Source organism: Tympanuchus pallidicinctus, unplaced genomic scaffold, assembly GCF_026119805.1.
Source record: "Tympanuchus pallidicinctus isolate F22 unplaced genomic scaffold, pur_lepc_1.0 scaffold3, whole genome shotgun sequence".
Taxonomy (NCBI): domain Eukaryota; kingdom Metazoa; phylum Chordata; class Aves; order Galliformes; family Phasianidae; genus Tympanuchus; species Tympanuchus pallidicinctus.
Window position 1 is genome coordinate 106785167 of NW_026294747.1, and position 26604 is coordinate 106811770.

The 26604-nt window shown below is 42.4% G+C and overlaps 1 protein-coding gene across 8 annotated transcripts; it reads right to left on the bottom strand.

Annotated features, from left to right (window-relative positions):
• Positions 1-9098: 9098 nt before the first annotated feature.
• Positions 9099-26226, bottom strand: LOC128085735 (immunoglobulin kappa light chain-like). 8 transcript variants are annotated; one of them, XM_052693507.1, is made up of 7 exons: positions 24371-24490; positions 24056-24202; positions 22448-22621; positions 20216-20269; positions 12094-12387; positions 10782-10853; positions 9099-10131 (listed from the first exon to the last, which is right to left on the bottom strand). In XM_052693507.1, exons 1-7 carry the CDS (start codon positions 24411-24413, stop codon positions 9992-9994), a joined length of 924 nt encoding a protein of 307 aa, XP_052549467.1. In that variant the 5' UTR covers positions 24414-24490; the 3' UTR covers positions 9099-9991. The 8 variants fall into 8 exon arrangements, with proteins under 8 accessions (XP_052549467.1, XP_052549472.1, XP_052549470.1 ...); XM_052693512.1 differs by lacking the exons at positions 20216-20269; positions 22448-22621; positions 24056-24202; positions 24371-24490 and adding exons at positions 18902-18966; positions 25563-25851; positions 25962-26226 and having other exon boundaries at positions 10782-10841; XM_052693510.1 differs by lacking the exons at positions 20216-20269; positions 22448-22621; positions 24056-24202; positions 24371-24490 and adding exons at positions 18902-18966; positions 25563-25851; positions 25962-26225.
• Positions 26227-26604: the final 378 nt, after the last annotated feature.

A 26604-nucleotide genomic window follows, 5' to 3' on the forward strand; every position in this document is an offset into this window, starting at 1 on the left:
GCCAGTAATACATCCTGATACCAGTCACAGTTGTTACACAGTGATCTCTGAACTATTTCTAACAGGGGCATTTTTGTCATTGTAACTGTCTCCAGCTAGCCTCTGGTGTGTTCTTACTGAATAGACCTTTGATTTAACTCCTCACAGGTTTCCCACAAAGCCATGCTGTCACAAGGCTGCTTGCTTTTTCCAGTCCAATGCCTCCTACGACTTACCTGTAGCATCTGAAAGTATCAGACACCAAGAATGAAATGTAAGTTTTAATCTTCATGGGAGCAGTTCATGAGTTTTAATTATAAAATGTCAAGTGCTGGGTTTTGTGGACCGTGCTGCTCTCTGTAGAGTTAAGGGTACCTCTGGGATGCAATGAAAACAAAACTATGTATGTATGTGTATTCAATTTCAGGCTGCATGATCCTTTATACAATAGTCTTTTCTCTCCTGAGAGCCTTAAAGGCACGTATCAGTGAAGAGGATGGCATGAGGTGCATCAGAACGGGCATCAAACCCTCATCCTGTTCAAGGACACACATTAGATTTATCTAATATGCCAAAGTCTAATATACCAAAAAAATTATCAAAGATATTTGGGGTTTTATGGCCTGCATGCTCCAGCTCAATGTAGCATTAAGCATCTGGATGGGCGCTTTTATCTTCATTTACTTGCTACAAAACTTCAATTTGCAGGCAAAAAGTTTGTTAGGCCCCCAGGCAAGGTGAGTTGTACTTGTGTTGGTTTAGGACCTGATGAAAGATCCATGAAATTATTTTTTGGAAGTTGTTCCTGAATGCTAAGTTTTGGGAAACAAAAAAGGGTTTGTGGCCGTAAGTCAGGCACGTGGTTTGCAAGGAAGCCTCCCTTGTTATTCACACTCACTTCAATTATGACTCTACTGCACTGGCACATTGGTAAAACTTATTCTCAGTGTAGTTTGCAAACAGTCACTGTGAAAGTCTGTTGTGAATGATTGTGAACACACAGCAGGTACAGCTGTGTAAAATTGAGCTAATGCTGCATTGAAACGAAAAGCAGGAATAGGCAGAAATAGAATGGAAAGCACCTCCCTGTGCCGGGGTAATTAAAGCATGAGCTTGATCAAATGAGATAATTATTTACTGTTTGTTTTTTTTTAATGCAAGGAGGTGCAGCAGGGAGGCATTCATTCCTGGTGCAGTTGGCACTCTTGGAACAGGCCCTGCTCATCTGAGTGCTGCACATGCCAAAGCCTTTGCCCAAGGCCGCCTTCAGAGCCATCTGGTGTGTGGCAGTGGGATTCTCTGTGAGGGCTGCTCCTCTGCACCTGGAGCACATTTCTTGTCCTGGAATGGAGCAACACCTCCAAAAAGTGGGCAGAGCTGACCTCGTACTGCAAACAGCAAAGGGCTGTGTATTGATGGGTAGGGGGTCTTGCCTAGTTTTATCTAATGGAGGACCATGAGCTTTCAGTCTCTGGTTGTGGTGGGGACACATAACCATAGACTAAGCTTCACGAGAAGAGCTGATATTAGATTGAGGTAGTGATCAGTTTCTCCCTCTGCTTGCTGTCTGCTTTAGTCCTTTACCTTGACCAAGGGTCACATACGCTCTGTTTATACTCTGCTTTGTGTTCCTGTTTTCTCCAATGCTTTTGTCAAGCTTGGGAAGAGGAGGAAGACCTGAACCTGCAAGAGCTGCTTGATGGAGGGCAGAGGGAAAATCTGTATGAGATTATTGTTTCAGGATGGCTTGGAGGCAGTGTTCTTGACTCTCCTGCCCACAAAGTGCTGGGGAACTCCTGCAGAGAGAGAAACTCTCTCCAGGGAAGGCACTAAAATTCACGTAAAGCGCTAAATTCCCCTAAACCCTTCTAGGGGGTTTGGGAAAACCTTTCAAGCTCAGGTGCTTTAATCAGTAGTCAATTACGGTTGCTCCTTTGGATAGAGTTGTTCTTACACCCAGTGAAGAATAGGAGAGACTGTAGGTAGTAAATAGTTTCCTCTACAAAAGGAGGAGAAGAAAATATATTCTACAGCCGCATTCAGAGAAAGCTGACCTTTGAGAAGCTATCAGTGGATCCAGGATGGTGAGCGTTGCAGGATGTCCTGGCCTCTTCTCAAAAAGGGCCCTGTGCTTACAGCCCACTGCTGCCAAAGCCTTGATGCCTGCACCCAGATACCTCGACTGCCACAAGGTTTGCTGCCTGCCCTGACTGTCAGCAGAGGGCACTCAGTCTCTAGATGAGCAACGGGGAGAAAGCACAGATCTCAGGAACGAGCAATTGGCCTTCCTGCTTCAGCCTTTCGGAGACAGCTGGTTTGAAAAGCTGTTAGTGATGTGGTGCAAGAGTTGGTAGCAGAAATGGATGGTGTGAACGCAGTGAGAAAGGATGTGTGCAAGCACTGCTGAACAAAAGGTTAAAATGACCTGCATTGGTGACAGGCTGTCCTCAGCAATGAGAACTGAGGGCACAACATTCTGGAAGGCCAGTCTGAATGAAGGAAATGGGACAAGCAAGTATAGTTTATTACATTCTGTCTGGAGTCAATGGAGTGGCATAGGGGGCTGGAGCAGCTCCCCTATGAGGACAGGCTGAGGGAGTTGGGCTTGTTCAGCCTGGAGAAGACAAGGCTGCGGGGTGACCTCATTGCAGCCTATCAATACCTGAAGGGAACCTACACCCAGGAGGGGAGTCAACTCTTCAGAAGGGCTGACAACAGCAGGACGAGGGGAAATGGATCCAAGTTGAGAGAGGGAAGATTTAGGTTGGATGTTAGGGGGAAGTTCTTCACAAGGAGGGTAGTTAGGCCCTGGAACGGGCTGCCCAGGGAGGTTGTGGATGCCCCGTCCTTGGACGTGTTCAAGGCCAGGTTGGACGGGGTCCTGGGCAACCTGATCTGAATGTGTGTGTTTGGTGGCCCTGCTGGGCAGGGGGGTTGGAACTACATGATCCTTGAGGTCCCTTCCAACCCGGGTGATTCTGTGATTCCGAGTGCCTCTCAGAAAGGAAATCTCCCCCGTATTTTTCCTGTACATCTCACATTGTGCTGCACAAGAGTTGCTTCTTTCCCATGTGCATTTGTAGCAGAACACGATGCCATGCAGCTGTGGGAGCTCCTTTCTCTGCAGACAGACAGAAGGGGAAGCTGGGCTTCTGCTGCTGGCTGTGACAACTGAGATGTGGCACCTTCCAAACAGCAGCTGGGGGTGCTGCATTCTTCTCTGGTCCTGTCCTAGCTTGAAACTGGTTATATACCATCAAGTTCCCCTCCTTTGGGTGAGAGAGACTGCTGGATGGCACTGTACTCTCTCATCTTTGGGTGAACACTGAAGGTAGTTTTTGCTATCTTGCATTGTGAAGGTAGAAATGTTTTTTATGTTTTTTTTCCCAGCTTAATTGCTGCCTTAAAAGCTGCTAAGTGATGACACTGAGGATGTTCAGCCCAAAGAGAAGCTGCTTCTTGGAAGGCTGCAGCTTGGAAGGCATTTTTTACTTGCCTTCTGAAACTTGGCAGCCACTTGCTCTCTGTCCTGGTGTTTCAAAGTGATTACTGGAATATGCAGAAAGAATGGGATTTTCAGCATAAAATCTTCATCCTTGGCTAAAGAAGGCATTTTTGTTCCTGCCAAGCCTTTTTTTTTTTCCTTAGCTCCCAGACAGCACCTCCAGCTGGTGCCCTGCACTTCAGCTCGTCTGTGATGGTGAGCAGACCTGTTCTGTACCTGCTAGGAGTGTAAAAGCTTTCTAAAGAGGAGTTAGGAGTTGATAATGCAGGGAGAAACCTTGCAGTGCTTTGACACGGTGCGTGACAGTTCCATGTGTGGGTGAAAAAGCAGGACAGCAGAGAGCATCGTGCTGTGCTGTACTGCACTGCAAATGGACACAGGAGATGCCCAGGAGGAGAAACCTTTGATTACAGGAACACTGGCCATCATTGCTGCATCCTGATCACCCGGTTGTAAAGCCAAGTCAGTCCTTCCCATACAGAGATTTTTAAAACCTTATTACCAGCTTTGTTTGGAGCTCAGCGTGCTGCCACCAGAGTGACAGCTCACATCCTTCCTTTCTGTTAGCCTGCCTAACTGTGAAACAGTTGATTTTTACCATTATTTTAGAGTTGGAGCCTGAAAATAAGCAGTAGTTTTGCTGCACCAGGAAAGATGAGGAAAAGTCTCCCTGAAATGACTCACAGCCAACCACCCTCCTGCAAAGCCCTGCTTCCTGCAGGAGCCATCTCTGGTTTAGTGGTCCTGTGCCCACCTGATCTTTCTTAAGGGCTTAGAGCATGAAGGGGCAAGGAGAAGACAACAGAAGGAGCTATTTGGGTCGTGGCTTGGAGCTGAGACAACCTCTTTCCAGATCGCTTATTACAGAAATGATTTATTTTGTAAAGCAGTGCTTCTGGCTGCTCCCAAAAGGGCTTCTGAAGATGTCTTCTGAAGGGGAAGGCTGCAATGAGTGGGGAAAACTGCTTGCGAGGGAGGAAACATGGAGTTGATTATCCCAAGTGTCATAGTGAAACTGAAAGTCCTCGCTGACAGAACCTTTTGTGAGGAAAGGCATTTCAGCAATGATCCTAGAGAAGTTGTTTTTTTGGATTTGATAACTTAAAGCCTTCCAGGTTACATCTGAAAATATGTTCTCCAGATTAAAAGAAAAAGGGAGTAATTTGGGGGAAATGCTTGATTTGAAGTGCCTGTGATTTCTTTCAGCAGAGTTAGTAACAATCTTCTCTTCCCATTTAGGATCTGAGGAAGTCTTCAGAGAAAAACAGGGCAGTGGAAAACTCATTGTAAATGAGAGAACCTTTGTGTAGAACTCCAGTTTTCTTGGAAATAGGTACCTTTTTTCTCTTTAGCTCCATCCCAAAATAATTTGATTAGTGGACTATTTCTTTGAGTTCATCTTTGAACCTGCTGCAGGAAGTCCTGCTGGGTTCTGGCTGATCTGAGCCTGAGTTGGACTCAACTGCCTCTGAATTCTGGCTGATCCAAGTGCAGGGGCTGCAGAAGCTCTTCTGCAGCATGATGAAAAAGACTCAGGATGCAATGGAATCATAGGATATCCTGAGTTGGAAGGGATCCACAAGGATCATAAAGTCCAACACCTGGCTCCACACAGCACAGCCCAAATCTCAGATCTCATGGCTGGTCTCCATCATTTCTTCAACAGCTATCCTGGAAAGATGATGATGGACCAGAAGGGGAAGGGGTGGAAAAAATTTCTCTGGAGAGAGGAAGTTCCAGATTTACTTTTACTTTAGTTGTAGGACAAATGTACTCATCTTGAAGATTGTCAGACAAAACTACTTGAGTCTTTACCCTCTTCCCTCTGCTTAATACCAGGAGAGTGTTACCCTCCACCACTGGTTACTGAAGATTTTTGTGGTGTGCTTCAGTTAAATATGAGAGTTGATTTTCTCATTTTTGAAATGACTTAATTTATTTTCAGGATTGTCTTGCATTCGCTTTACCACAAATGGCAAAGCTCCAGCCAAAGGAGGAATTAAACCTCAAGAAGCTGAGGATTCTGATCTGAGATCTTCTGGTCCTCTTTAAGAATGGTGGATGTAGAAGGAATTACTCATTAGAAAGTAAAGGGAATGGTTCCCCTGTACTGCAGTGTGTGCTGCACAGCAGCAAAGGTGTGCCTTGTTGGTATATGCATGTTAGATTACTTGCAAGCAGTACGAGAATATTTGTCTGCATTGCACACCTGAAGTGATCTTCTAAATAGCGAAGTAATCACTGCAAGTGATGTCTTGTGCACCAAGCCAAGGGATTGGCAAAAGATTGAAATAAAACTTCTTTATAGTGGAAGTATATTTAGTGATAGTTGAGACTCGAGAGCTAAAACTTGTCAATTGATTGTTGATGTCATTTCATCTATTTCCCTTTAGGTGCAGAGGGACAAACTCTTGAACCGTTCTTTGGAGGTTTTTGATCTGCTCAGCACCTGTGTGTGCTGGTGCCCCACGTGTTTCAGACTCTCAAAATGATTAGTCTGCTCTTGGGATCTCCTTTAAAATTTGTTTTGGTAACTGGTATGGACAGAAGTCTGCTGTAATCCTTACACAGATCTTTCTCCCTTGCAACTATTTGTGAGAGGAATCCACGTGTTTCTTTCCTTATCACCTATTCTAGGGCATTTTAGTAGATGAGAAATCAGAATTCTCACCCATGCAAGTTCTTGTTCAGTATAGGATGCAAAACAAAGAAAACTGGAAATTCCTTCCCACAAAATTCTTCTGCACATTATTCCTTCGTGTTTTAGAGATGTGAGTGTGTTCCATTCTGTCTTTTCATTAGAAGCACCAGATTGACTGCAATCATTTTCTCAGTACTTTCATTATTTTTGCAACCACAGCGGGAGCACAGCAGCTGTAATGCTCATGCTTTTAGAAGCTTGAAAGCACTGAAAATCTGCTGTGATAAGACACTCATTTGAGAAGACATACCTTTCAAGCACTAAGAAAGTCCTGGCTGCAGAAATTAGCATTAGATAGCATCTAACTCTGGCATGCATACGTGATAAATAAGAGTGGAAGTCCTGCAGCACCCGTGTTTGTGCACAGCGGTAGCCCTTACATGTGGCTGTCACAGTTAGAGCAACGTGTAGTGAGCCATCAGTGTCACTGTTTTTTACCACGTCACGTAGGCACTTGGTTTTATCGCTCTGTATTTCCATCGCCGTGGTTTAGAAACTTTCTGTGGTAAAAGACAGGGCGGCTGTGGTCTAACTGTCCTCAGCTTATCGCCCGTTTCCATCGCAGCCCACCTCCTCTGAGCTGGTTGTGACTGGTTCAGTTTGCTGGTTTTTTCCACTAAACAACCTAAGCTTCCTGCCATTAGCCCCCCCTGCACCCCACGCCTGAAAACATCCACTTGTCCTCCTACTTGGGCCAAATAAATAAGAATACAAACGTGCTATAAGCAGCGCATGCCTGTATAAATACACTACAGGGGCATGTGATCTGTTGCAAATGTGAGACTTGCAGCTATGCACTTGAGAAACCCCATAAACTGTGAGATAAGAGCTATTCTGAACATTGTTCAGCACTGCTTATGGGCAGGGTTTTTTGTTCAAAAAGCTTAAAAGGCCATGTTTGCTCTTTTTTTCACTGTGCAACACGGACAGCACCTTTTGATTTGTACGTGAGACGGCACAAGTGGATTTGAGGATGATCTTAGTAAAAGCAGACTTGATTCACTGTAGCAATCAAATGCATTTCTAGCCTGATGGACTAGCAGGTATAATGGTGAGGGAGGCCTGGCAGTGATATTAATTTTGTTTCTCGAATCTACAATAAGTGCATTTCCCAAATACTTTTCTGTCTGTTGTATTTCACTTGCACTGGAATCAAGCCTTAGCAAATAATAACACAGGATATCAGCCCATTTTCAAAGAGAGTTTGACTAAAGATTATAGAATCTCAGAATCTTAAAGATTGGAAGGGATCTCTGGAGGTCATGTATTCCAACCCCCTGCTAAAGCAGATTCCGTAAGAGAGGTTACACAGAAAGCATCCAAGGTATTGAGTATCTCCACAACACCTCTGGGCAGCCTCTTATCCTCTAAGTAAAGCAGTCAATTCTCATGTTCAGATGGAATGTGAGAAATGTGTTCCATTTGTACCTACTGTCTCTTGTCCTATCACTGGGCATCACCAAAGAGAACCTGGCCTCATGCACTTGGCTCCTGCCCTTTAGATATTTATAAGCATCAATGAGATTTTACCCTTGAGTGTTCTCTTCTCTAGGCTGAGCAGTCCCAGGTTTCTCAGCCTTTCCTCATGAGGGAGGTGCTCCAGGATCCTAATAATCTTTGTAGTCCCCCTCTGGATTCTCTCTAGAAGTGCCCTCTCTTGGACTGGGGACGCCAGAACTGGACACAGTGCCCAAATGTGGACTCAGCAGAATGGAGCAGAGGAGGAGGAGAACCTCTCTTGACCTGCTGGCCATACTCTTTTTAACAAACCCATTGGCCTTCTTGGCTACAAGGACACACTCCTCGCTCAACCTGTTGTCCACCTGGATACCAAGTTCCTTTTCTGTAGAAAGAACAGTTTGTGCTTGACTGTCTGTTTTATTTTCTTCCCATTCTCACTGTACAATTACATTGTCCTTCTCTTCATCATCCGTCACTCCTGTCTGTTACCATTCTGCTGCTTCATCAGTAAGGTCAAATTATGGAGTCCTAGCTCTGTATCTTTATTTCCCTTTGGCTTGTGACAGATACATTCTCTGTTCTAAAGGTAGATGTACACCTCCTTCAAGAACTGAAGTTTTGTTTCCCTGCTTCTCTTCTAGACATCACCCATCACCCTATTACTAAAGGCTCACACACAGACTCTGTAAGCAGAGGTAGGGCCCATGACTGGGACCCTGTGTTCATACTGCTGGTTGGACCATTTCTTTTGAGCCCAGTCTGTCTCTATTTCATTCCCTGAAATCACTTTGACTCAAGCTGATGTCTGCAAAGCTTAGCTGAATACAGCTGAAAGATAATCACATTCCATCAGGTTTTGTAAATATTGAAGCTAGGGCAGTGCTGAAATAGCTCAGCTAGGAGAGAGTTAGACTGAAGATCTAAAGGTCCCTGGCTGAGTCTTGAGTGTCAGCAGTGGTTTTCTGGTAGTTTTGAGGGCTCCAATTCTGGTCTCATCTGTACAAGACAGACATGGCATGGAGGTTGTGGAGAAAGCCCAGAAAAGAGCCAGGAGAGATAATCAAGAGACCAGAGTATCTTTCATATGAGGAGAGGCTCAGAGATTTGCTACTGGTTGCCATGGAAATACTCAAAAGACATCTTTTGAGAAGACACAGTCCTGAGCTGCCTGCTCTAGGCAGCCCTTCTTGAGCAGGGGTGGAAGACAGGCCTGTTGCAACAGCACGTTGTTTCTCCCCAGCTTTGCTGTACACTGGATAAGACTTATTGGGTTAATTTTCATTTTTCTATGTAGAACTGTGTCCCCGTTTAAAAATAGGAAAAGAATAAAAGAAAAACGAGTGGTTTTAAGGATCCTTCATTCTCCAAGGAATTCAATGGACATGGAAAATAACCAAGCTTTCAAGACACCGTGGTACAGCCTGTAGAACAAACAGAGGTCTCACAAACGCCTCTCAAGGGAAGCTTTTATTGCTCTACATCATTACAGGTTTGGTGCAGGCATTCCTCTCCAAATTGTACAAGCTCTAAATTAGCAAAACCTGGACATGAGGAGTTTGAAGTACAGCATCTGAGAGTTTTCTTGTGATGTGAGAACACTTTCTCTATTGAAGCACCAGCTGTAAGGTTTTGCTGAGTTTGAAAAGATCACCTAAGCAAGGTGATAACTGCGATCGTTTTGTACCTTTGAAGATACGATATGCAAGTTTTCAGTTTGTGCAGCAGTGCTAGCCTGTGGCCTGGTGAATTTCTTAAATTTCTATAGATATGCATGTTAAAATTGCTTTTATGGTCATTAAACTTGCTAAAAGATAATATCTTTGCTTTCAAAAATCATGCCTTGCTGAGTCTTTTAAAGCATTTATCGCTTCAGAATATTCAAGTCCTGATTTAGTGAACTTGATCTATTTTTTGCAATAAATCATTGACAGTAAAAAAAAATAATAAAAAAAAAGCATTGATGCATTTTCAGCAGTGGAATGCTCCTAACTGATCCTAAAATGCATTGATAAAATGCATCAATGTTTTATGTTTTGAAAGCTCCATTACATCTACTCCTATGCATGCAAAAATACTTTAAGCAGGAGGAGGTTCTTCATGTTGCATTACAGAGTTCCTACTAAAACCCCATGTAAACTTACTTTTTTTGCTCACCTCCAGCTCAGTTCAATACTCAGAAAAAGTTAGGAAAACACTAGCAGTAAAGCACAGCAAACTCTATATGCCTGTTCTCTTAGGATTATTTCTGTTGTTGTATCTAGCATGGAGAGCAAGAGAACCTATGTGGATAATTATACAGCAAAGCAAATTGAAGACAATCTTATAAACCTTTCCAAACCCAGTATTTACGTTCTCTTTCCCGAGGGCTTAGCTGCATTCCTTGCTCTGTACTTGAAGAAGAAGAAGAGTATGATGACGTAGTACATGGAGCTCTTCAGAAGCAGAACAACGTACACCAACTGCGCTGCCTTGTGCGTCAAGTGATCTGCAACAAAGGGAAGGCAGAAAATTCCTGTTGGACATCAGTACTGTGCAACCTCCTAGAAGAAACAGGCAGAGCCAGGTCTGTGTGCTGCATTTATGTGGAAATGTATGACATGGTGTCTGGCTGTCCCCTGAGCAGGCTGCAGATGGGGCAGGTTTCTTAGTGCTAGACTGGCTGCCAGGTTAGCATTCCCTGCAATGCAAGAACTTCTGGCTCTTCCACCATCAATAACACCGTGTTTCCTGGAATCATTTTGCATCAGTTTCTTGACACGAGTGCCCAAAGTACTTCCTAAATCCTCATTCAATCTAAAGGAAAGCTTCTTTGCCAGTTGCTAGTCTGAAGGAGCATCAGCTCAAGCGCTGTGCATTTAACTGTGCTGAGTATTTAAAGCAGTGACGTTTAATGCAAGCTAATAACCTAGAGCAGCAGCCCCAACAACATCTGCAACCAGCTAACAAAGTCCAGCCAGGAAGGCTGCTTTTTATACTCCAAAACATGGTGATTCAGAGTAGCATGGAAGCCCTTTTAAGTTGCAGACCCCAGAATTTAACAGATTTCCTGCAAGCTATTTAAAATGTTCGCGTTGTTCATATTAAGCGATATCTAACTTCCACATTGCTTTCCCCCATTTTATTCATTGTCATTACCTCTGTTAAAAACTGTGCTGTTTCTGGATTCAGTGCTACAGTTCTTCTGAGGAGAGCTCTCTGAAGAAAGCACTGGAAAGAGAGTTTAAATGACAAAATTGGACTTTAATTTTAACAAAGATTAACATAGGGCTAAAAAGAAGAGCAACAGTGAAGTGCAAGTTAGTATTTAAAAAAGTAGGATGTTCAAGACATGCCTGTAGATCAGTTGTCCACCAGTAGGATTCCGTCACGGGGGGAACTGAAGGGGACAAATGTTGATACAGAAGTGAATGAGTGTTTGCTGCCTTAACCTGGGGCTTTGCTTTTGCCCTTTTGTGAATGCCTCTGTTAGGCAGATTTTTGGCAGCAGCTCTTTAATTTCCCGATTGAAGTCAATCTGAGCACCCAGTTGTCACTCACGTTCCCTCTTGTGAATTTGCTGTTCCAGTGGTAGATTGGTGTCTCTAAAATGACCTCCCTTTCTTGAGCTTTTTTCCTTTTGGGGTTTGTTCTCGGTGATGGTATTTGAATTCATTGAGATGGGGGCTATAAGTACACTTGAAACATACTTTTGTCAGAATATATTCTGAAAGTAATAGCTGTGTATGGCTGTATTTTCAGGGAGTGGAGCTGTACTCATGTACAGCAAGGTGAGCTCAGGAAAGATTCACCTATCCAGAATAAGCAGCTTTCTCAGTGATGTTACCATGATTCAACCCATTTGTAGGTTTAGACCAGTTATTATAGATTACCTTTTTTTCCCTCTGAAACTGCATTGGCTTTCAGATTTTTCCTCACGTAATCAGTTTTCCAGCAATTAAATAATTTCTTTCTTTTTAAAGTGGTTATTACCTCACTGCCACCAGACCATGAACAAGTAACAGATTTAAACACTGCTCTACACACCCATCAGCCTTATTTTTACCTCCTGCATTTATTATAGCCATGTCTGATGTCAGAGGGCTCGATGCCTCTGCTGTAACACAGCAGTAACACGGTTTTGAAGAAATTCTGCATACTGCCAGGTAAGTCAGTGCAGACCTTTTGGTGCAATCCTGCTTTACACCTGGTGACACTGAAGAACTACAAAGGGGCCTTCGCTTGGCAAACTCAGCACAGGTTGATTTTTTTCTCCTGGAAAAGCTTAGATTGTTTCAGCTGATGAGAACTTTAGTTATGGTGCCTAGGAATGCAGAAGCTTGCAGGAGTAGTAATATACAGCATTATTTCTGGAATTGTGCTGAAAAATAAAAATTCATTTATAAAAAGAAAAAAAAAAAAAAGGAAAGACATAGTAGGTAGAATAAAAAATTTAAAATGCAGTGCTTACCATGGGTGAGCAGTGACTGATCTCCACTTTCATGCTCAAAATGGCAAGAATATTTCTTGTTTTTGTCCTCCAGTGGTACAGATAACCAGGAGCTGACTGAGTACTTCTCCTCACCTGGAAACTTCCAGACATCTCCTTTTACTACGTTCTGTGTTACCTCCTTTTTTGCTTCATCCAACCATTTCACCCGAACAACTTCTGGGTAGAATTTCTCAAACAGACAAACATACACGAGTTGGTTTTTGTGCTCCTTCCGCAGGATTTCAGAATTCTCTGGTCCAGAATTTCCTTTGTCTGGATTTATTTTTGGAGGGGAAGAGAAATAACAAAATGAAGAGTTGGAATCTTGGAAGTGTACAGCAATAAATCACAGGTGTTCAGAGACAAAATATTTCTTCTCGACGAATACTTTAGCTCTCCAGTTTATTATGAAATACTTAGGATGGGAATAACGATGGCTCAGGTACAAAATACATTTTAGGTAAGCGGATGGATGGATTACAACCCTTGCTGTCCTTTATGTAAAAATAAGCTTTCATTTGAGCTGACTGTACTTGACGTTTAGACACGGTTTATATGAAATGAATTTAAACTATTAAATCAAAGTCTACCACTTGGGTTCCAGTCAAAAACAGTTACAAGACTCTTCTGAATAACTGGGAATAGAAAACAGGACTTCCAATCTTATTTTAAATATGCTATTTCATAGAGAACTAACAGCAAATCAATTGCAAAAGTAGAAGATTCACTTAAAACAGTCTAGACTCAATGTTGCTTATACAACATATAGACTCTTCCAAGTCCAGAGAATGTTAGATAGAAGCTTTCATACTCTGCCACACACATGGCAAAACATCATTTGAATTCCAAACTGTTCAGTGAACATGAATATCTAGACAGCTCTGCTCATGCTTGTCCTCAAGCAGCACATCTGATAGAGAAGTTTTTATCACTGTACATTAAAAACGGTCTCTCAAAAGATTTCTTGAGTGCTTTATTAAATTAAATTTTGTCCGGTTAGTCAAAACTTCAGATACGTGCTCAAAAATGTTTGGAGGGTTGGTTTTTTTTTTTGGGTGGGATTTTATTTTATTTTATTTTATTTTATTTTATTTTATTTTATTTTATTTTATTTTATTTTATTTTGAGAAACATGATAAGAAGCTGAAATACTGTTGAATATATTCAAAGCCACTCTCCCTTGAAGCTGAGTCAGAAGATGTTAGGGGGCTATGGGGCAGCCTATCTCCCACAGCCTTCCCAGCAGAACTGCCCTCAAACAGAGTCTGCATAGGTCATAGGCAATTATTAAATAATAAGTAATGGTTCCAGCAAGAGCTGTGTTCATTCATTTATTTGGCAACAGGAAGTTTTTCCAGTATGCATGAAAATACGTTCAGTTATGTGTGAATATACAGATAAGTTGCAATTCTATTTAGCAGAAAAAAAAAGCCAAAAACCTGTCAGTGGTTTTTGATGTATTTTCAGGCTGATCTGTAAAGTTAATTAAGTCAACAAGCTGATTTACATTGACTTATCTGTGCACGAGATCCAATACTTTCTGAGGAATGCTGAAGTAGTAAATGTCCACTCTACACTCTGCTGCCTTTTTTCTTTAGTTGCGCTCTCTCTGTGCTGCTTATTTCATCAAACAGTTCTTTTATGCAGGCTTGAAGAGGCAGCCATGTCTTTTTAAAACAATATATCACCATGCAGATGTAACCTGCACATAATTCTTAAGCCAGTGCATGGCTTTTCTTGTAATAAAGCAGGGAGAGTTGGGTTGAAATTTTAATTATCCTTTTTTGGGTGGCCCCACAAAAAATGAGCTGAGAGCACTCGGCTTATAGACAGCATCTTGGATCTGAAGTGTTGGTGATAACATTGCCTATGCTGAGCCTCCCCAGGAAACTTAAGGAAGGAGTCTCCACTCAACTTTCACTCCACAACTTTGCCATTACAAAATGTAAACAAATAAACAACAACGAAACAAACACCAACCCAAAACAAACAGAAAAACAACTTTAGAGGACCTGATGGAAATGAGTTCACGAGATTCGTGCCAGTGCCAAGGATCTGGTATAACCACACTGCTGTATTTCCTTACAGAAAATGTTTATGACGTTTTGGCCACAGAAGTATTCCATTTTATGAACGAAGAGAGTCTAGTTATTTAGCTAAAAATCATGTGGAAACTATGAGCTCAATTTCAGTTTTCATTTCTATTCCCAAAGAGCCTTCAGTGAAATGCACTTAAAATTCCATTTCAAGCTGATCTTTGCTATTACTTTTTAGAAGATACTAGAATAAAGCAAAACTGTTGATTTCTGAGGCACTGACTGAGCTACCACACATCTTCTACTTTTTTTCTTTTTTTTTTTTTCCCCAGAGGAATTAATTCTTTTTTAGGGATGCTGAGTGCTTTTTGACCACATGATCCTAAAAGCATTGATTTTATTTGATTTTATGATATGAAACTGAATGCAAGGTCTTAACCACTCATTTTGAATCCTTTTTTTATCTCTTTCAAATCCTTCCAAGTTCTTGTTTTGTAACAAATTTTATGTGTGCTTCTCTATACACTGAAATAAAGATCTCTAAAGATCCATGGGAGCAGAGGTTTGTCAAGCATGTTTTCATCATCATTTTCATTCACCAAAATCAGCCTGCTTTGGTGATATCAATATGTGTAGGCTGTTTCTCTAGCTGAATCTATTCATGCACAAAAGCTGAAACTCATCACACAGTATTACTTAGCAATCCATTTCCAATTTCTGTGAAACACAGATTGTTTTGGGTTAACAACTATAAGGAGGAAATATTTTAATGGAAGGCAACTGGCAGTGTAACTATTAGGATTATTTAAATAACCTTGATTTAGATAAACCATTTAGATAACTATTTAGGTTGTTCTTTTGTATCATGGTGTAACTAAGAGTGATTGTGCTTTTTATTAAAAAATTGAGAGGGGAAAATGATTCTTTTGCCAAAGATGGTGCACATAAAGAAACGCCTTGGGCTCCTGTTTAACTGAATTAACGAAAAGCACTACAGGAAATCTGGGCTGGACAGTCCTGAACAGCCACAGCTCCTCTCAGGCTTGTTGTAGGAGCCCTTACTCATTTTGGATCTTACTCTGCATGCTGAGGTCCATTGCAATATGCTCACACAGGTGTGGGGTCAGGACTGTTGCCCTCCTGCTCCTACCCTACTTGCATACAGAGTACTGATGTTAGTGTGGTGTCAGTACCAAAATGGCAGCATCACACAAGCATTTCGGTAAATTTGAGATGGATTTTGCTACTGCAAATTCCACATCACTTTTCTGTCATCTGTATTACCTTGTTAGAACAGCATACCACACTCTTTCTCCTCTAGGTTTCCTTAAAAGAAAGAGGTACTCAGTTCACCTTCAGGCCCGTGACATCCTTGTTATTTCTGCTAATGTCATTAGCAGGTGTACCTACTAATATTATTAATGAGGATTAGCTCTGCAGTTTTCTTTAGATTGCCCACGTCTTCCCTTACTTGTTTCATGCACAACCCTTTCTCCATAACACTGGTCTGGGCTTTCAAATCTAATGGGTTTTGATTCAGAACTTCATGTTCTTCCCCATAAACACACACAAAAAGCAAACACAGAAAAATACTAATGAGTGCATTTTGATTTAAAAGGGCAGAATATCAATTTAATTCAATTTTAGATGATGTAAGTAAATGTAAGCATAAACATAAAGCATAAATGTAAGTATATAAGCAAGATGTATTTTAGTCTATAAAATTGCAAAAAATAATTCTAGCTATTTGACTACTGAACTTCACGCTTTTGATGAAATCATGGTAGATTCCTTGGTAATATTTAGGAGCTGGCATCTAGAGAAATAAAATATTGCTGCTGCAATTTCTGCTGTGCGTTTATTTACTAGAAATATTAATAGATTCTTTGTCTTATTACTTCCTAATAAGCTAGCAATGTACTTGTGAGGTGCCAGATCATAAGCATGAGGTAAATGTAGGCTTTTTATTCTCTTAATTAGTCAGGAACCTTGGCCCTCATTAAGGAAACTGAATCCTGCAAGTTTTGGTAGACACTTGAAAATCATTTATTTTAAGCTGTAAATACTAATTAAATGGTGACCACCTGATCACCAAGGTAAGGGCTTTCACTTAATTCACTTAATTTCTCTTAACACAAAAAGTGTCCCAACATAGATATTTCTAGTGAATTATAGTTATGATTTTGCTAGTCTTTCATAAAGGAATTGTTTAAAACAACCTTTGATTGATCAGGCAATGCATTTCATCAGGCTTAAAATATTTGGAAGCAATAGTTCCCCACCCTTGTGCTTCTGTAATAATCTACCTTAGGATTACAGTGTTTAGATCACCAGTTAATGGGGAAGAGGGAGGATTTTGTCCTCAGTGTACCATTGAAATAAATATCTCTGCAGGAATGGCAAGAAAAAGGTGACTTCTTCAAGTATATGTTAATAATGTTAATGTTAATAATATGTTAATAAAAGAGGAGAATTTGGAGGTACTATTTTATTTCTACTGCCAAAGCGCTGTGTAGATAACAAAAATAATTAAGCACAAATTCTTTCACTTTTACTAGTCTAACTGAAAAAGGACTTCAGCAATTTTCACCATTGCAAATTGTTACTTGAATCTGTATTGAGAAGAGGATTTCTTTTTTTTATGTTTAATTCACAACTGCTTGATTCTGTTGTTAATGCTTCGGTAATTGGAAGAAAGCATGAGGGCTCTTGAAACTACGCCTGATCATTTTTCACAGTATTTCCAAGGAGGAGTTATGCTCATAAGTGATAAAAAAAGCAGCTCCTGGGTATATTTGCGATCCTAAACCACTGCATTACAAATCAACAAGACTGGCAGAATGACAAGACGAGGGAAACCCACGTGGGGACAGTGCTGACCAAAGCTCTGAGCAAGCTGAATGTCCTCCAGGACACCATAATAATCAATCTGCATGAACACAAAAAGCTCCTTTATCTTATGGTAAGGAAAGTAACTTACCTGAGACAATGAGCTTTGTACCAGTGCCGAAAACTTTGTAGTAATATCCGTAACACGATGGATAAAGTCTTTACAATATCAGATCTGTTATCTTTGTATCACAGTATCTCAGAATGGCTAACGTTGCCCATGGACTCTTCTCCTGACACTGGGTGCCACTGAAAAAAGCCTGACTTCATCTTCTTCACACCCTCCCTTCAGGAATTTATAGATATTGTTGAGATGATCCTGAACCTTCTCTTCACCAGACTGAACAGACCCAACTCTCAGAGCCTCTCCTCCAATCCCTCTATCATCTTCATGGCTCTGTGTTGGACTCTCCCAAATACACCAATGTCCCACTTGTGTCCCAATGTGTCACCAATGTCCCACTGTGAAGCTCAGAACTGGACAAATCCACAAGTGGGCTCCTTGGTGCTGAGCAGAGAGGAAGGATCCATTCCCTTGATCTGAAGGCAATGCTACGCCTAATGCAGCCCAAGATACTGCCAGCCTTCTTTGTGACAAGGGCACATTTAATTTATGAGTAAATATTATTTTATAAAGATAAACAGATTCGATTTAATCAATTTTTAGATCCTAGAACAGCAAAAATAATCAGTAACCTAAAGTAACTAACTAACTAAATACATGGTGTGAAGATTTTGAGGAAACGTTCATTGCTAAATGGGCAGGGTTCATCTCAACTAATTTCAGTCTTTCAAAACTTTAGATGGATGTAGCAGACTAAGTAATTTCACTCATCTGCTACTTGGAGAAAGCAGCAACAGCAGAATCATAGAATCACAGAATCACAGAATGGCTCGGGGTTGGAAGGGACCTCAAGGATCACCAAGCTCCAACGCCCCTGCTACAGGCAGGGCCACCAACCTCCACATTTAATACAGGACCAGACTGCCCAGGACCCCGTCCAAGCTGGCCTTAAACGCTCCCTTAAAGCACCATAAAATCAGCCCTAGAATCAGCGAACATTATGGTGAGAGCTGAGCAGCACAAACCCCCTGATCAGAATTTTTGTTATCAGAACATGAAGCAAAACCTTAATTAAAAATCAAACCTCCCATTACCAATACACCCCATTTTCAGATGAGCAAAATTAGAGTTTCTATCCCAGGTACTTAGTCAAGCCAAACCACAGGCAGGCATCAAACAGCTGAACGTTATGTGAAGCAATAAAATTTTGATAGAGTATGTCAGTACTTTGGGAAAGGAAAATTAGTGTCTCTACAGTTCAGCACTCAATAATAACAACTGATAATATGTAATAAGTGATACTAAGAGAGAGAGGGAGAGAGAGTAGTCTCTCAGCTGTGCAGGTCTTAAAACAGTTCTGGGCATTCTCCCACTATTTGGCATAGTCAGACTGAGACAGAAATAAGCCTCTTGCTCTTCTTTGCTCTTCCAAGATTGCCAGTCTTTTGGAATGAATTAGACATGTCACAAGAGTGGAATACGCACCATTAAAGATAAAAAAAAATAAAATCTTTTATTTCTCTGAACATTATCTTCGCCACATTTAAATTCATCTTTAAGGAGAAAAAAAGGGGTTAATTATGTTCTCCACCGGAATAATTGCCTCATTCTTCCTATTTCACATACAAATACAAAACAATGATGTTGTGTTCTGCATCAGAAAATACTGTTTGCAGGTAAAATCCTGCAAAGCATTCTGTTTTAATCCTAGTGGGAGGTAAAGAACCAGAGCACATCACGTAGTCAGCATCTAACAGTATTGAAATGCATTTCAGATGTAGTTCTATTTCACACTCACCTGAAACAATAAGCTTAGTTCCACTTCCAAATATTTTCTCATCACCATAGCACAGTGTGATAATGCTTAGCAATATCTTCTGCACTTCATTTTTCTTTCACAAGCCACAGAGATTATTTCTCTGATTTAGAAGCTGGTGATAATTTGGCCAGCGTAATAACTGAAATTTTGGTATGGACTGAGTGCAATATTTAGAAATACTATGATTTTATTTTATTTTTTCATAGTGAGTAAAATGTCTCAATTTTTAAATGTAGCATTTCCTGAAAAGAAAGCTGTCTCATGCTTACTTACTGTGCTTTAGCCCTTTTAGTGCTGGGATGTTTGTAACAAAATCTGCTGCTTCTAGCCTACCTCATTTTCTCTAAAGTAACTTTTAGCTGTTCTTTTAATAAGAAATGTGGTTACATTATCATTCCTAAAGGAAAATAAAATTAATTACTTGGTATTTGTGGATTTAGATAAGGTATCTTGCACAATATTGCTGTGTGAAAATACCTTAGATTAAGCTTCATCACACTCTTACTTCAAAGCCAATATTTTACATGCAGAGACCATATTCTAAACTAAAAAAACACCTGGTACGTGTCTAACGAAGTTTGTGGCTGTTCTGAGTGATTACACTGTTCCCTCTTTGGCAAAAATACCTGCCTGTATACAGACAAAATCTGACTGCAAACTGCAGGGAACTGCAACTTTCTTCTGCTTTTTGCAGTTTGGTTTGTTTATACCCACCTTGGTAAGCTCATGTATTTTCTGAGCAAGGCACTGTAGGCACTGCTGTCTGGTTTATACTGACAGTAGCATTCTTACTGCAGACTGCACAGTTTTTGAGGAGTCACTGAAGGCAAAGGGAAGCTGGTTGCTTTAGGTACAGCCAGGACCACGACATTTATTCAATTCCTGGCAATTTTTCTTCCCAATTAATTTAGGCTGAATCACATCTATAAACAAGCAAGTTTTGGCATTTCTGACTAGTTGAACTGAGAGCTGTTCTACAAGCTTTCTCACAATTCATTATTCTTTCCTAGGACAGCACAAGGAATGTATCCACCACAACATTTAAACTTCTACCTCTCCTTGTTTTTCCACCCCCCATCCTCAATAAATATTCAGAAATCTTTCCTGTGATCTCTCTATCCACTAGGTTGATATTCATGCCCACCAACACCCAACTGCAAGCACATTCACAGATTAGAGACAAAATATGACCTATCAAGCAGAAATTATTTTTCCTAAACACTTACATTAACAACTATAATCTAACAACACAAACAACGGTGTAAAAATCAGATTGGTATCAATGGTACTTACTTGAGACAATCAGCTTAGTTCCTGTGCCGAAGTATTTGATCCACACATTACACACTGTGCTTTGGCTTTGCAAAAATCTGAAGTGCTCTCATAACATGCAGGCACTGAAAACAAAAAGCCCTTTTTTACTATTCAAGCCCTGGGAGACTCCCTGAGGGATGGGCTGGCATTGCCTTGTTGGAGGATGTCAGGAATTTCAGATTTGCACTCAGTGTTCAGCAGATATATAATTCCCTTTAGACCAAATCTTCCTCTAAAAAGATTCTAAACTGGTCAGATAACCCATCCACTTATAATGATTAAGTGAAGGTATCCTCTTCAATTTTACACACACAAGTCAGCCCATGGGATTATACATCTTAAGGAACCACATACACTCAGGTGATCACACTGCTCATCCTCAAGGGCGTACTCCACCTCTCATCCAGAATTAAGTACCATCAGCTAGTACTAGGATACAATCCAGCACTGGGAGCCACTCTGCGGTCCATTGTGAAGGTGTCCATGTGCTGCATCTGCCATTTTCTGTCCCAGCACATGTCTGTTACCTGTCTGCCTCCTGAACTCAATCCTGACCCTGAAATAACCACTCACAGACATTTTTTCCTGTGTCAGCAGGATGATGAAGGCTTTTCCTTTGCACGCTTGTTCCTTTCAGGGCTGCACAAGATAACATCTGAGAAAACCCAGGTACTGTGAGCCAGCCTGCATGCTTAGCTTGACATGTCAAAGAAAAATCTGAATACTTCTGGGACACTGTGTGCCCTAATGACTACAAACCAATGTCAAGAAAGTACGGTTTGTGGCTACAGGGAGGAACCAGACTGCAGATGGTTTAAGCAGTTCAGACCAACTTTCAGTTTAAGCAGATTTAAGAGAAACAGTGGTCTACTCTTAAACTCTTCTGGGTTGAACAGGCTGCCCAGTGAAATAAATGGTGGTTATCCATATCTGGGGGTATCTCAGAGTCCCCATCTCTGGAGGTATCTAAAAGCCATGTGATGTAGTGCTTAGGAACATGGATTAGTGATGGACTTAGTAGTGCTTGCTGGATGTGAGGACTTCACGATCTTATGGGGCTTTTCCAACTTAAGAAATTCTATTATTTTTATGGCAAACATAGTGCAATACCAGCAGTAACACAGGCAGAGAAAGAAGCTGACCAGTTCTTCCCCAGCTGTGTCCTGAGTCCCGCTGTGAAGGATGCCACTGCATCTCATAGTTAGAAACACAGAAAGAAAAGCTCTGAGTGCTGCAGAAATACTGTCCAATTCCTCTGTGTGTTTTTGGCTTGCAAGCATTAGTAGGACAAAACTCAAGAATAGCACATTTGGACACCAACCAGATACATGAAAGAGTGTCACCAGCATGGAAAAGAGATGCTTTGTACTGAAGCAATCATAGAATCATGAAGGTTGGAAAAGACTGCTACGATCATCTAGTGCAACTGTCATCCCTGTTGACAAACCACGTCCCTAAGTGCCACGTCCACCCTCTTGTTGAAAGCTTCCAGGGATGGGGACTCCGCCGCTCCCCTGAGCAGCCTGTTCCAACACATCACCACTCCTGCCGAGAAGAAATTTTCCCTAGTATCCAAGCTGAACCACTACAAACAGTTCATGGCTATGCCTGAGGAAAAAGGAAGAGCAGAGGTTGGGTTATGTTTTAGACGTCCACCGTTTGCTTCAGCCTTGGCACCCTTGGCTTGCTCGAAATCCCTATCTTCTGGAAGCTGACATCTGCAGGAGCTGGTCAGCAGTGAGGAAATCCCCCATGTGTTCAGGAGACTCCTCCATGCTGGGGAAGTGAGCTGGGATCTTTCAAATGGTTTGTGATTGAGCTGCTGGAGGAGTATTGACTGAGATGATTGTTGGGCTGCTGCCACTGTGAGCATCCCAGTAGGCACAATAGCAGGTAGCAGCATCATCCGGAAGACACCAAGACATCCTCTGGAGACATTCAAGAACTTCTGGGACTCTTCCCTGTGTAACCTGCTCTAAGGAATCTGCCTTAGCAAGGAGGATGGACTGGATGAGCTGCAGAGGTCCCTTCCAGCCCTTTACTGTTTGTGATTCTCTGCATCTGTGCAGTGTTTGCTCTGGGTAGCAGCTGATAGCAGATGGAGTGAGAAGGCTGGGGAATGAGGCAGTAACAGTCCTGTGGTTCAGACTGAAGCTGAAGTTGAGTGGTTGAAGGAGTTTTGTGGCTTGATGGTCTCTGAGCATCTATCACAGTGAGGGTCCCAGTAGGCACAGTAGTAAGTAGCAGCATCATCAGGACTTACATCATTTATTGTAAGAATACACAGATTCCGACTAGAAACTTTATCAACCATGTACTTGTTCCTTTGAAAGCCACTTTCAACTGTAGTTTTCCCTTCTGCAAAGAAGAGTAGCCTCTCTGGAGGTTTATTCTCCTTTTGTTGATACCAGTGTATGACGGTGCTATCAAAACGTCCTGGTAATTTCTTCATTTCACAGAACATACGTGCACTTTTCTGGAATCTGGTGATGGATATAGGACTCTGTATAGGAATTTCCTGTGCAAATCCGTCTGCAAGAGATAAAATGTGTAACTGATGTTATTAGCTGAAATTCAGGGATTAGGAAAGTAGTTAGTGCAGCAAAGGGCACCCTAAGAAGAAAACAAAAGAAAAAGGACTTACAAAACCACACAGTTGTGGCCATAAGAGCTGCCAGCATCAGCATGCTTGGTGCTCCCACTCAGCTGCTGTTGAGACTCAGAGGAGAATGAAAGGGGCCTTGGATGGAGGCTGCACTGAGTGGGAGGAGAAGTCTACAGTGATGTATTTTCTATGCATAACAATATAGGGCTGTAATAACACATCAGCCTGATATTGAGTAAGACCTGCAAATGTTCCTTCAGGTTGGTTAAAGGTTTATCATCACATCTCCTTTTCAGAGAAATGCAACAACTATTGCTCAATCCAAGGACATCAATTTTGCATAAGAGCAACTGAGAAAGGACTGAGAGAAAGAGCAGCTGGGCATCAGGAGCAAGGCTGCCAGATGAGAGGACACCTTGGTGGTCATTGAGTGTGTGCCATCACTCAGAGTGGATGGGAGGTATGTCCTTTTCTATGTGGGGCCCCCTTCAACTGCCCCAGCATGCTCACCCATCTCCAGCACAATGAAATGCTCTCTGCCCACGCTGCCATCTGCAGCGTACAGCAACGGGCAGCAGCACCGTGAGCGTGTGCCCTGCCTTTGTTTGGGAGTGTGGGAGGAAATGCGCAGCCACAGGATTTCAGTTCTGAGCCTCAGAAGAAATGCAAACACTTCGTGGAGAGAAAGACTGGAAAACAAAAGCAGAGAGACACGTGGCAATGTGGTGTCATGCTCGTATTGCTAAGAGGATTGGACGACTGCCTCTCTTCCTAGCAAACAGCAATGGCAAAAGCCGTTTCATTTCATGTCAGGACAGGCAGGTAGGTGGCTTCCCACATTTGTGTTAGGGACCGTATGGAGAGAACATGAGACTAAAACCTGTGGCCAATATCTACCAGGACAGATGAACTGTGTATCAGTCCATTGCTATTCTTCTGCCCACAGAGCAGAAATCTGCTTGGCACCTGGTCGTTCCAAATGATCTGTGGTTGAGCTGCTGAGGAAGTATTTGTTGTGGTGATTGTTTGGCATCTGCCACTGTGAGGGTCCCAGTAGGCACAGTAGTAAGTAGCAGCATCATCTGGAATTACATTTCTTATGGTAAGAGTGCAAAGATTCTGTCCAGAAATAGTTTGAATCCTGTATCTGTGCCTTTGGAAACTCTCATCTGCTACTACTGTCCCTGATGAAAAGTAGATCATCCTGACTGGAGCTTTATTCTCCTTCTGTTGATACCAGTGTATGACGGTGCTATCAAAATGTCCAGAGAAGTCCTTAAAATGACACTTCAGATCTGCATTTCCTTGTGACACGGTGATGGATACAGGGCTCTGTATGGGAGTTTCCTGTGCATGTCCATCTAGAATTAGAAAAAGAAAAAAAAAAGAAAAAAAAATGAAAAAAAAAGAAGAAAAAGAAAAGCAGAAGAGGAGAAACTGTTATTCAGTGGCAGCAATCTACTTGGGAAGACATCTGTGAGGGCACAATCCATGGTTGCCCGTGAGGAAAAAGAAGCTGAGGCACTTACAAGACCAGGCAGTTGCAACCATCAGAGCTGCCAGCAGCAGCATGGCTGCTGCTCCTGCTCTGCTGCTGTGGAGACTGAGAGATGTGGGGCCCCAGATGGGGACACACTGAGTGGGAGGAGAAGTCACCAGCAGTGTTTGTTCTGTGCATAACAACACGGGGCTGTGCTTGTCAAGAAGCTGCAGCAGCCTGGGAAAGGAGCAAGAGCAGAGAATGCTGAGGCTGTTGAGAAGATGGGGGTCCTGCCTGCTTTTCAGAGAAATGCACAGAACCGCTGCTCCCTGCAAGGACTGAAAGCACGAGGGCACATTCAGCACGAGCAGCGTTCAGAGCCTTGCAAAACCACCACTACGGCAATCTCTGTGTGGCTGAAGGTCCAGTCTCTCCAGTGCACTACCTCACAGGATGTTGTGCCTCAGGCTTCTAATCACATGCAGTACTCAGTTCTGGAGCTAACTGACACACAAATGCCAGCTTTGCTCTGCATGGTGAAAAGAGGCTTTGACCATAGACTAATTCTTAGAACTCCGTGCACTGTGCTCAAAGGGCTCCTTGGAGAGCAGGCCCACGGAAGAAGAGTGAAGTTCTGTCTGGATGCATCAGGTGAGAACTTGACACAGTGAAATTGAGCCGTCGGTGCTGCAGAAGGAGTTGGTAGTTAATGTAATGACAGCAGAGAAAGAATGAAGGAGGATCTGGAAGACCATGTAGCTTTCTCTCATTGCTTTGCTTGTGTGCCTCCGTTCAAGTGAGAGCCTGCAGCAGATAGAGATATGTTTCTCTGTTTGCTGTACAGCTTTCAATGAAGAAGGGCAATTTCCAACTACTCGTTGTCCACAGGCACACAGTCTGCGCCCACTGTCAGCTGAGTGCTCTGAGTACAGTCAGTTCTTTGCCATATCTGCAAAGTCACCGGTTTTTATCCTTAAGTGACAAAGACTGTTCAGTTTCTGCATGTTACAGCTATGTGTAAGTACAGAAGAAGTATTCTGAGAGTTAGTTAAGATAATTCATTTAGCATTTGCCATGTTAATCTTCTGCTTTTGCTCTCCTGCTGCAGAAAATCACCAGAGAAAGGTGGCATAAAAAGTATCTGCATCTGGCAGGAGTTGAGAGCTTGAGGTTCAGAGTGCCAGATGCCTTTTTGTACAGCTTATCTTTGCCCATCTAATGCTGTGTAGCCTTGGTAATACCAATATGCACAGAGATAAGTACCGGTATCCCTCCGGGTTGCTTTCTCTATTGTCAGAACACTGCTGGAAGAACTTTTCTGTGCTTGAAATTTAAATCTGTCCTTGTTGTCATCGAAGGTAGGTGAGGATCCAGACATGTACAGTATCCTCTTGGGTGGCTCCCCGGGAAGCTGCCTGTACCAGTGCACAGTGGTTCCACTGCTCAGCTGGCACGTCATGGTGACTGGGCTGCCCTCCACCAGCCTGCGCTCTGCTGGGCTTTGCACCGGTGCAGCCTGTGCATCCCCACCTGCAAGGGAACAGGGAGAAACTGCACGTAGGCCAGGAGCCACCAAGCTCTGGAGCAGGGACTGTGTTCTCCATGCACAGGAGGGAGAGGAGAAAGGAAACGGCACTTACGGGACCAAAGTGAAGTCACAACGAGTAAGGGAAGCAACAGCATGCTGTCTGCAAGAGTGACATGTAGAGCTGAGGCAGGGGAGACGTGTTATAAAGCCATCCAGGTGGAGAAGGCATCAGCAGCTGGGAGGAGGAAGTGACGCGTGGCTCATCTGATGGAATGGAAGGTCTTCAGCTCATTGCCAGGGAGTGCGTGTTTGTGTGCGGGAAACTCACTGGCAAATGAAACCCCATCAGTAACACTGTAGACAGGACCTGAAATATTCAATCCAGCAACTGTTTGGTGTGCACATATCTGTCTATCTATCTATCTATCTATCTATCTATCTATCTGCTACATTCCATTTAATCTTACCCATCAATCTTGCTAAGCACACACATAGAAAGCAGGGTTGTTCAGCTGTGCCCTTCCCCAGGTCACTCTGCTCTCCTCAGACCCCCAGGGCTGTCCAAGAAGCATCTTTCATCAGCCCTTCCTAGAAAGTGCTGCCTGCTTTTGTAGCACAAACGGAGTAGGTCATGGTGAACTCCTGACTTCCTCATGCTTGGGACAACTCCATGGGCCTCCTCAGCCAGCTGCACCAGCCCTGCATGTTGTTTGTCTCCACAAACAGCACCCCTACCACCGCATGTTCTTTCCAGA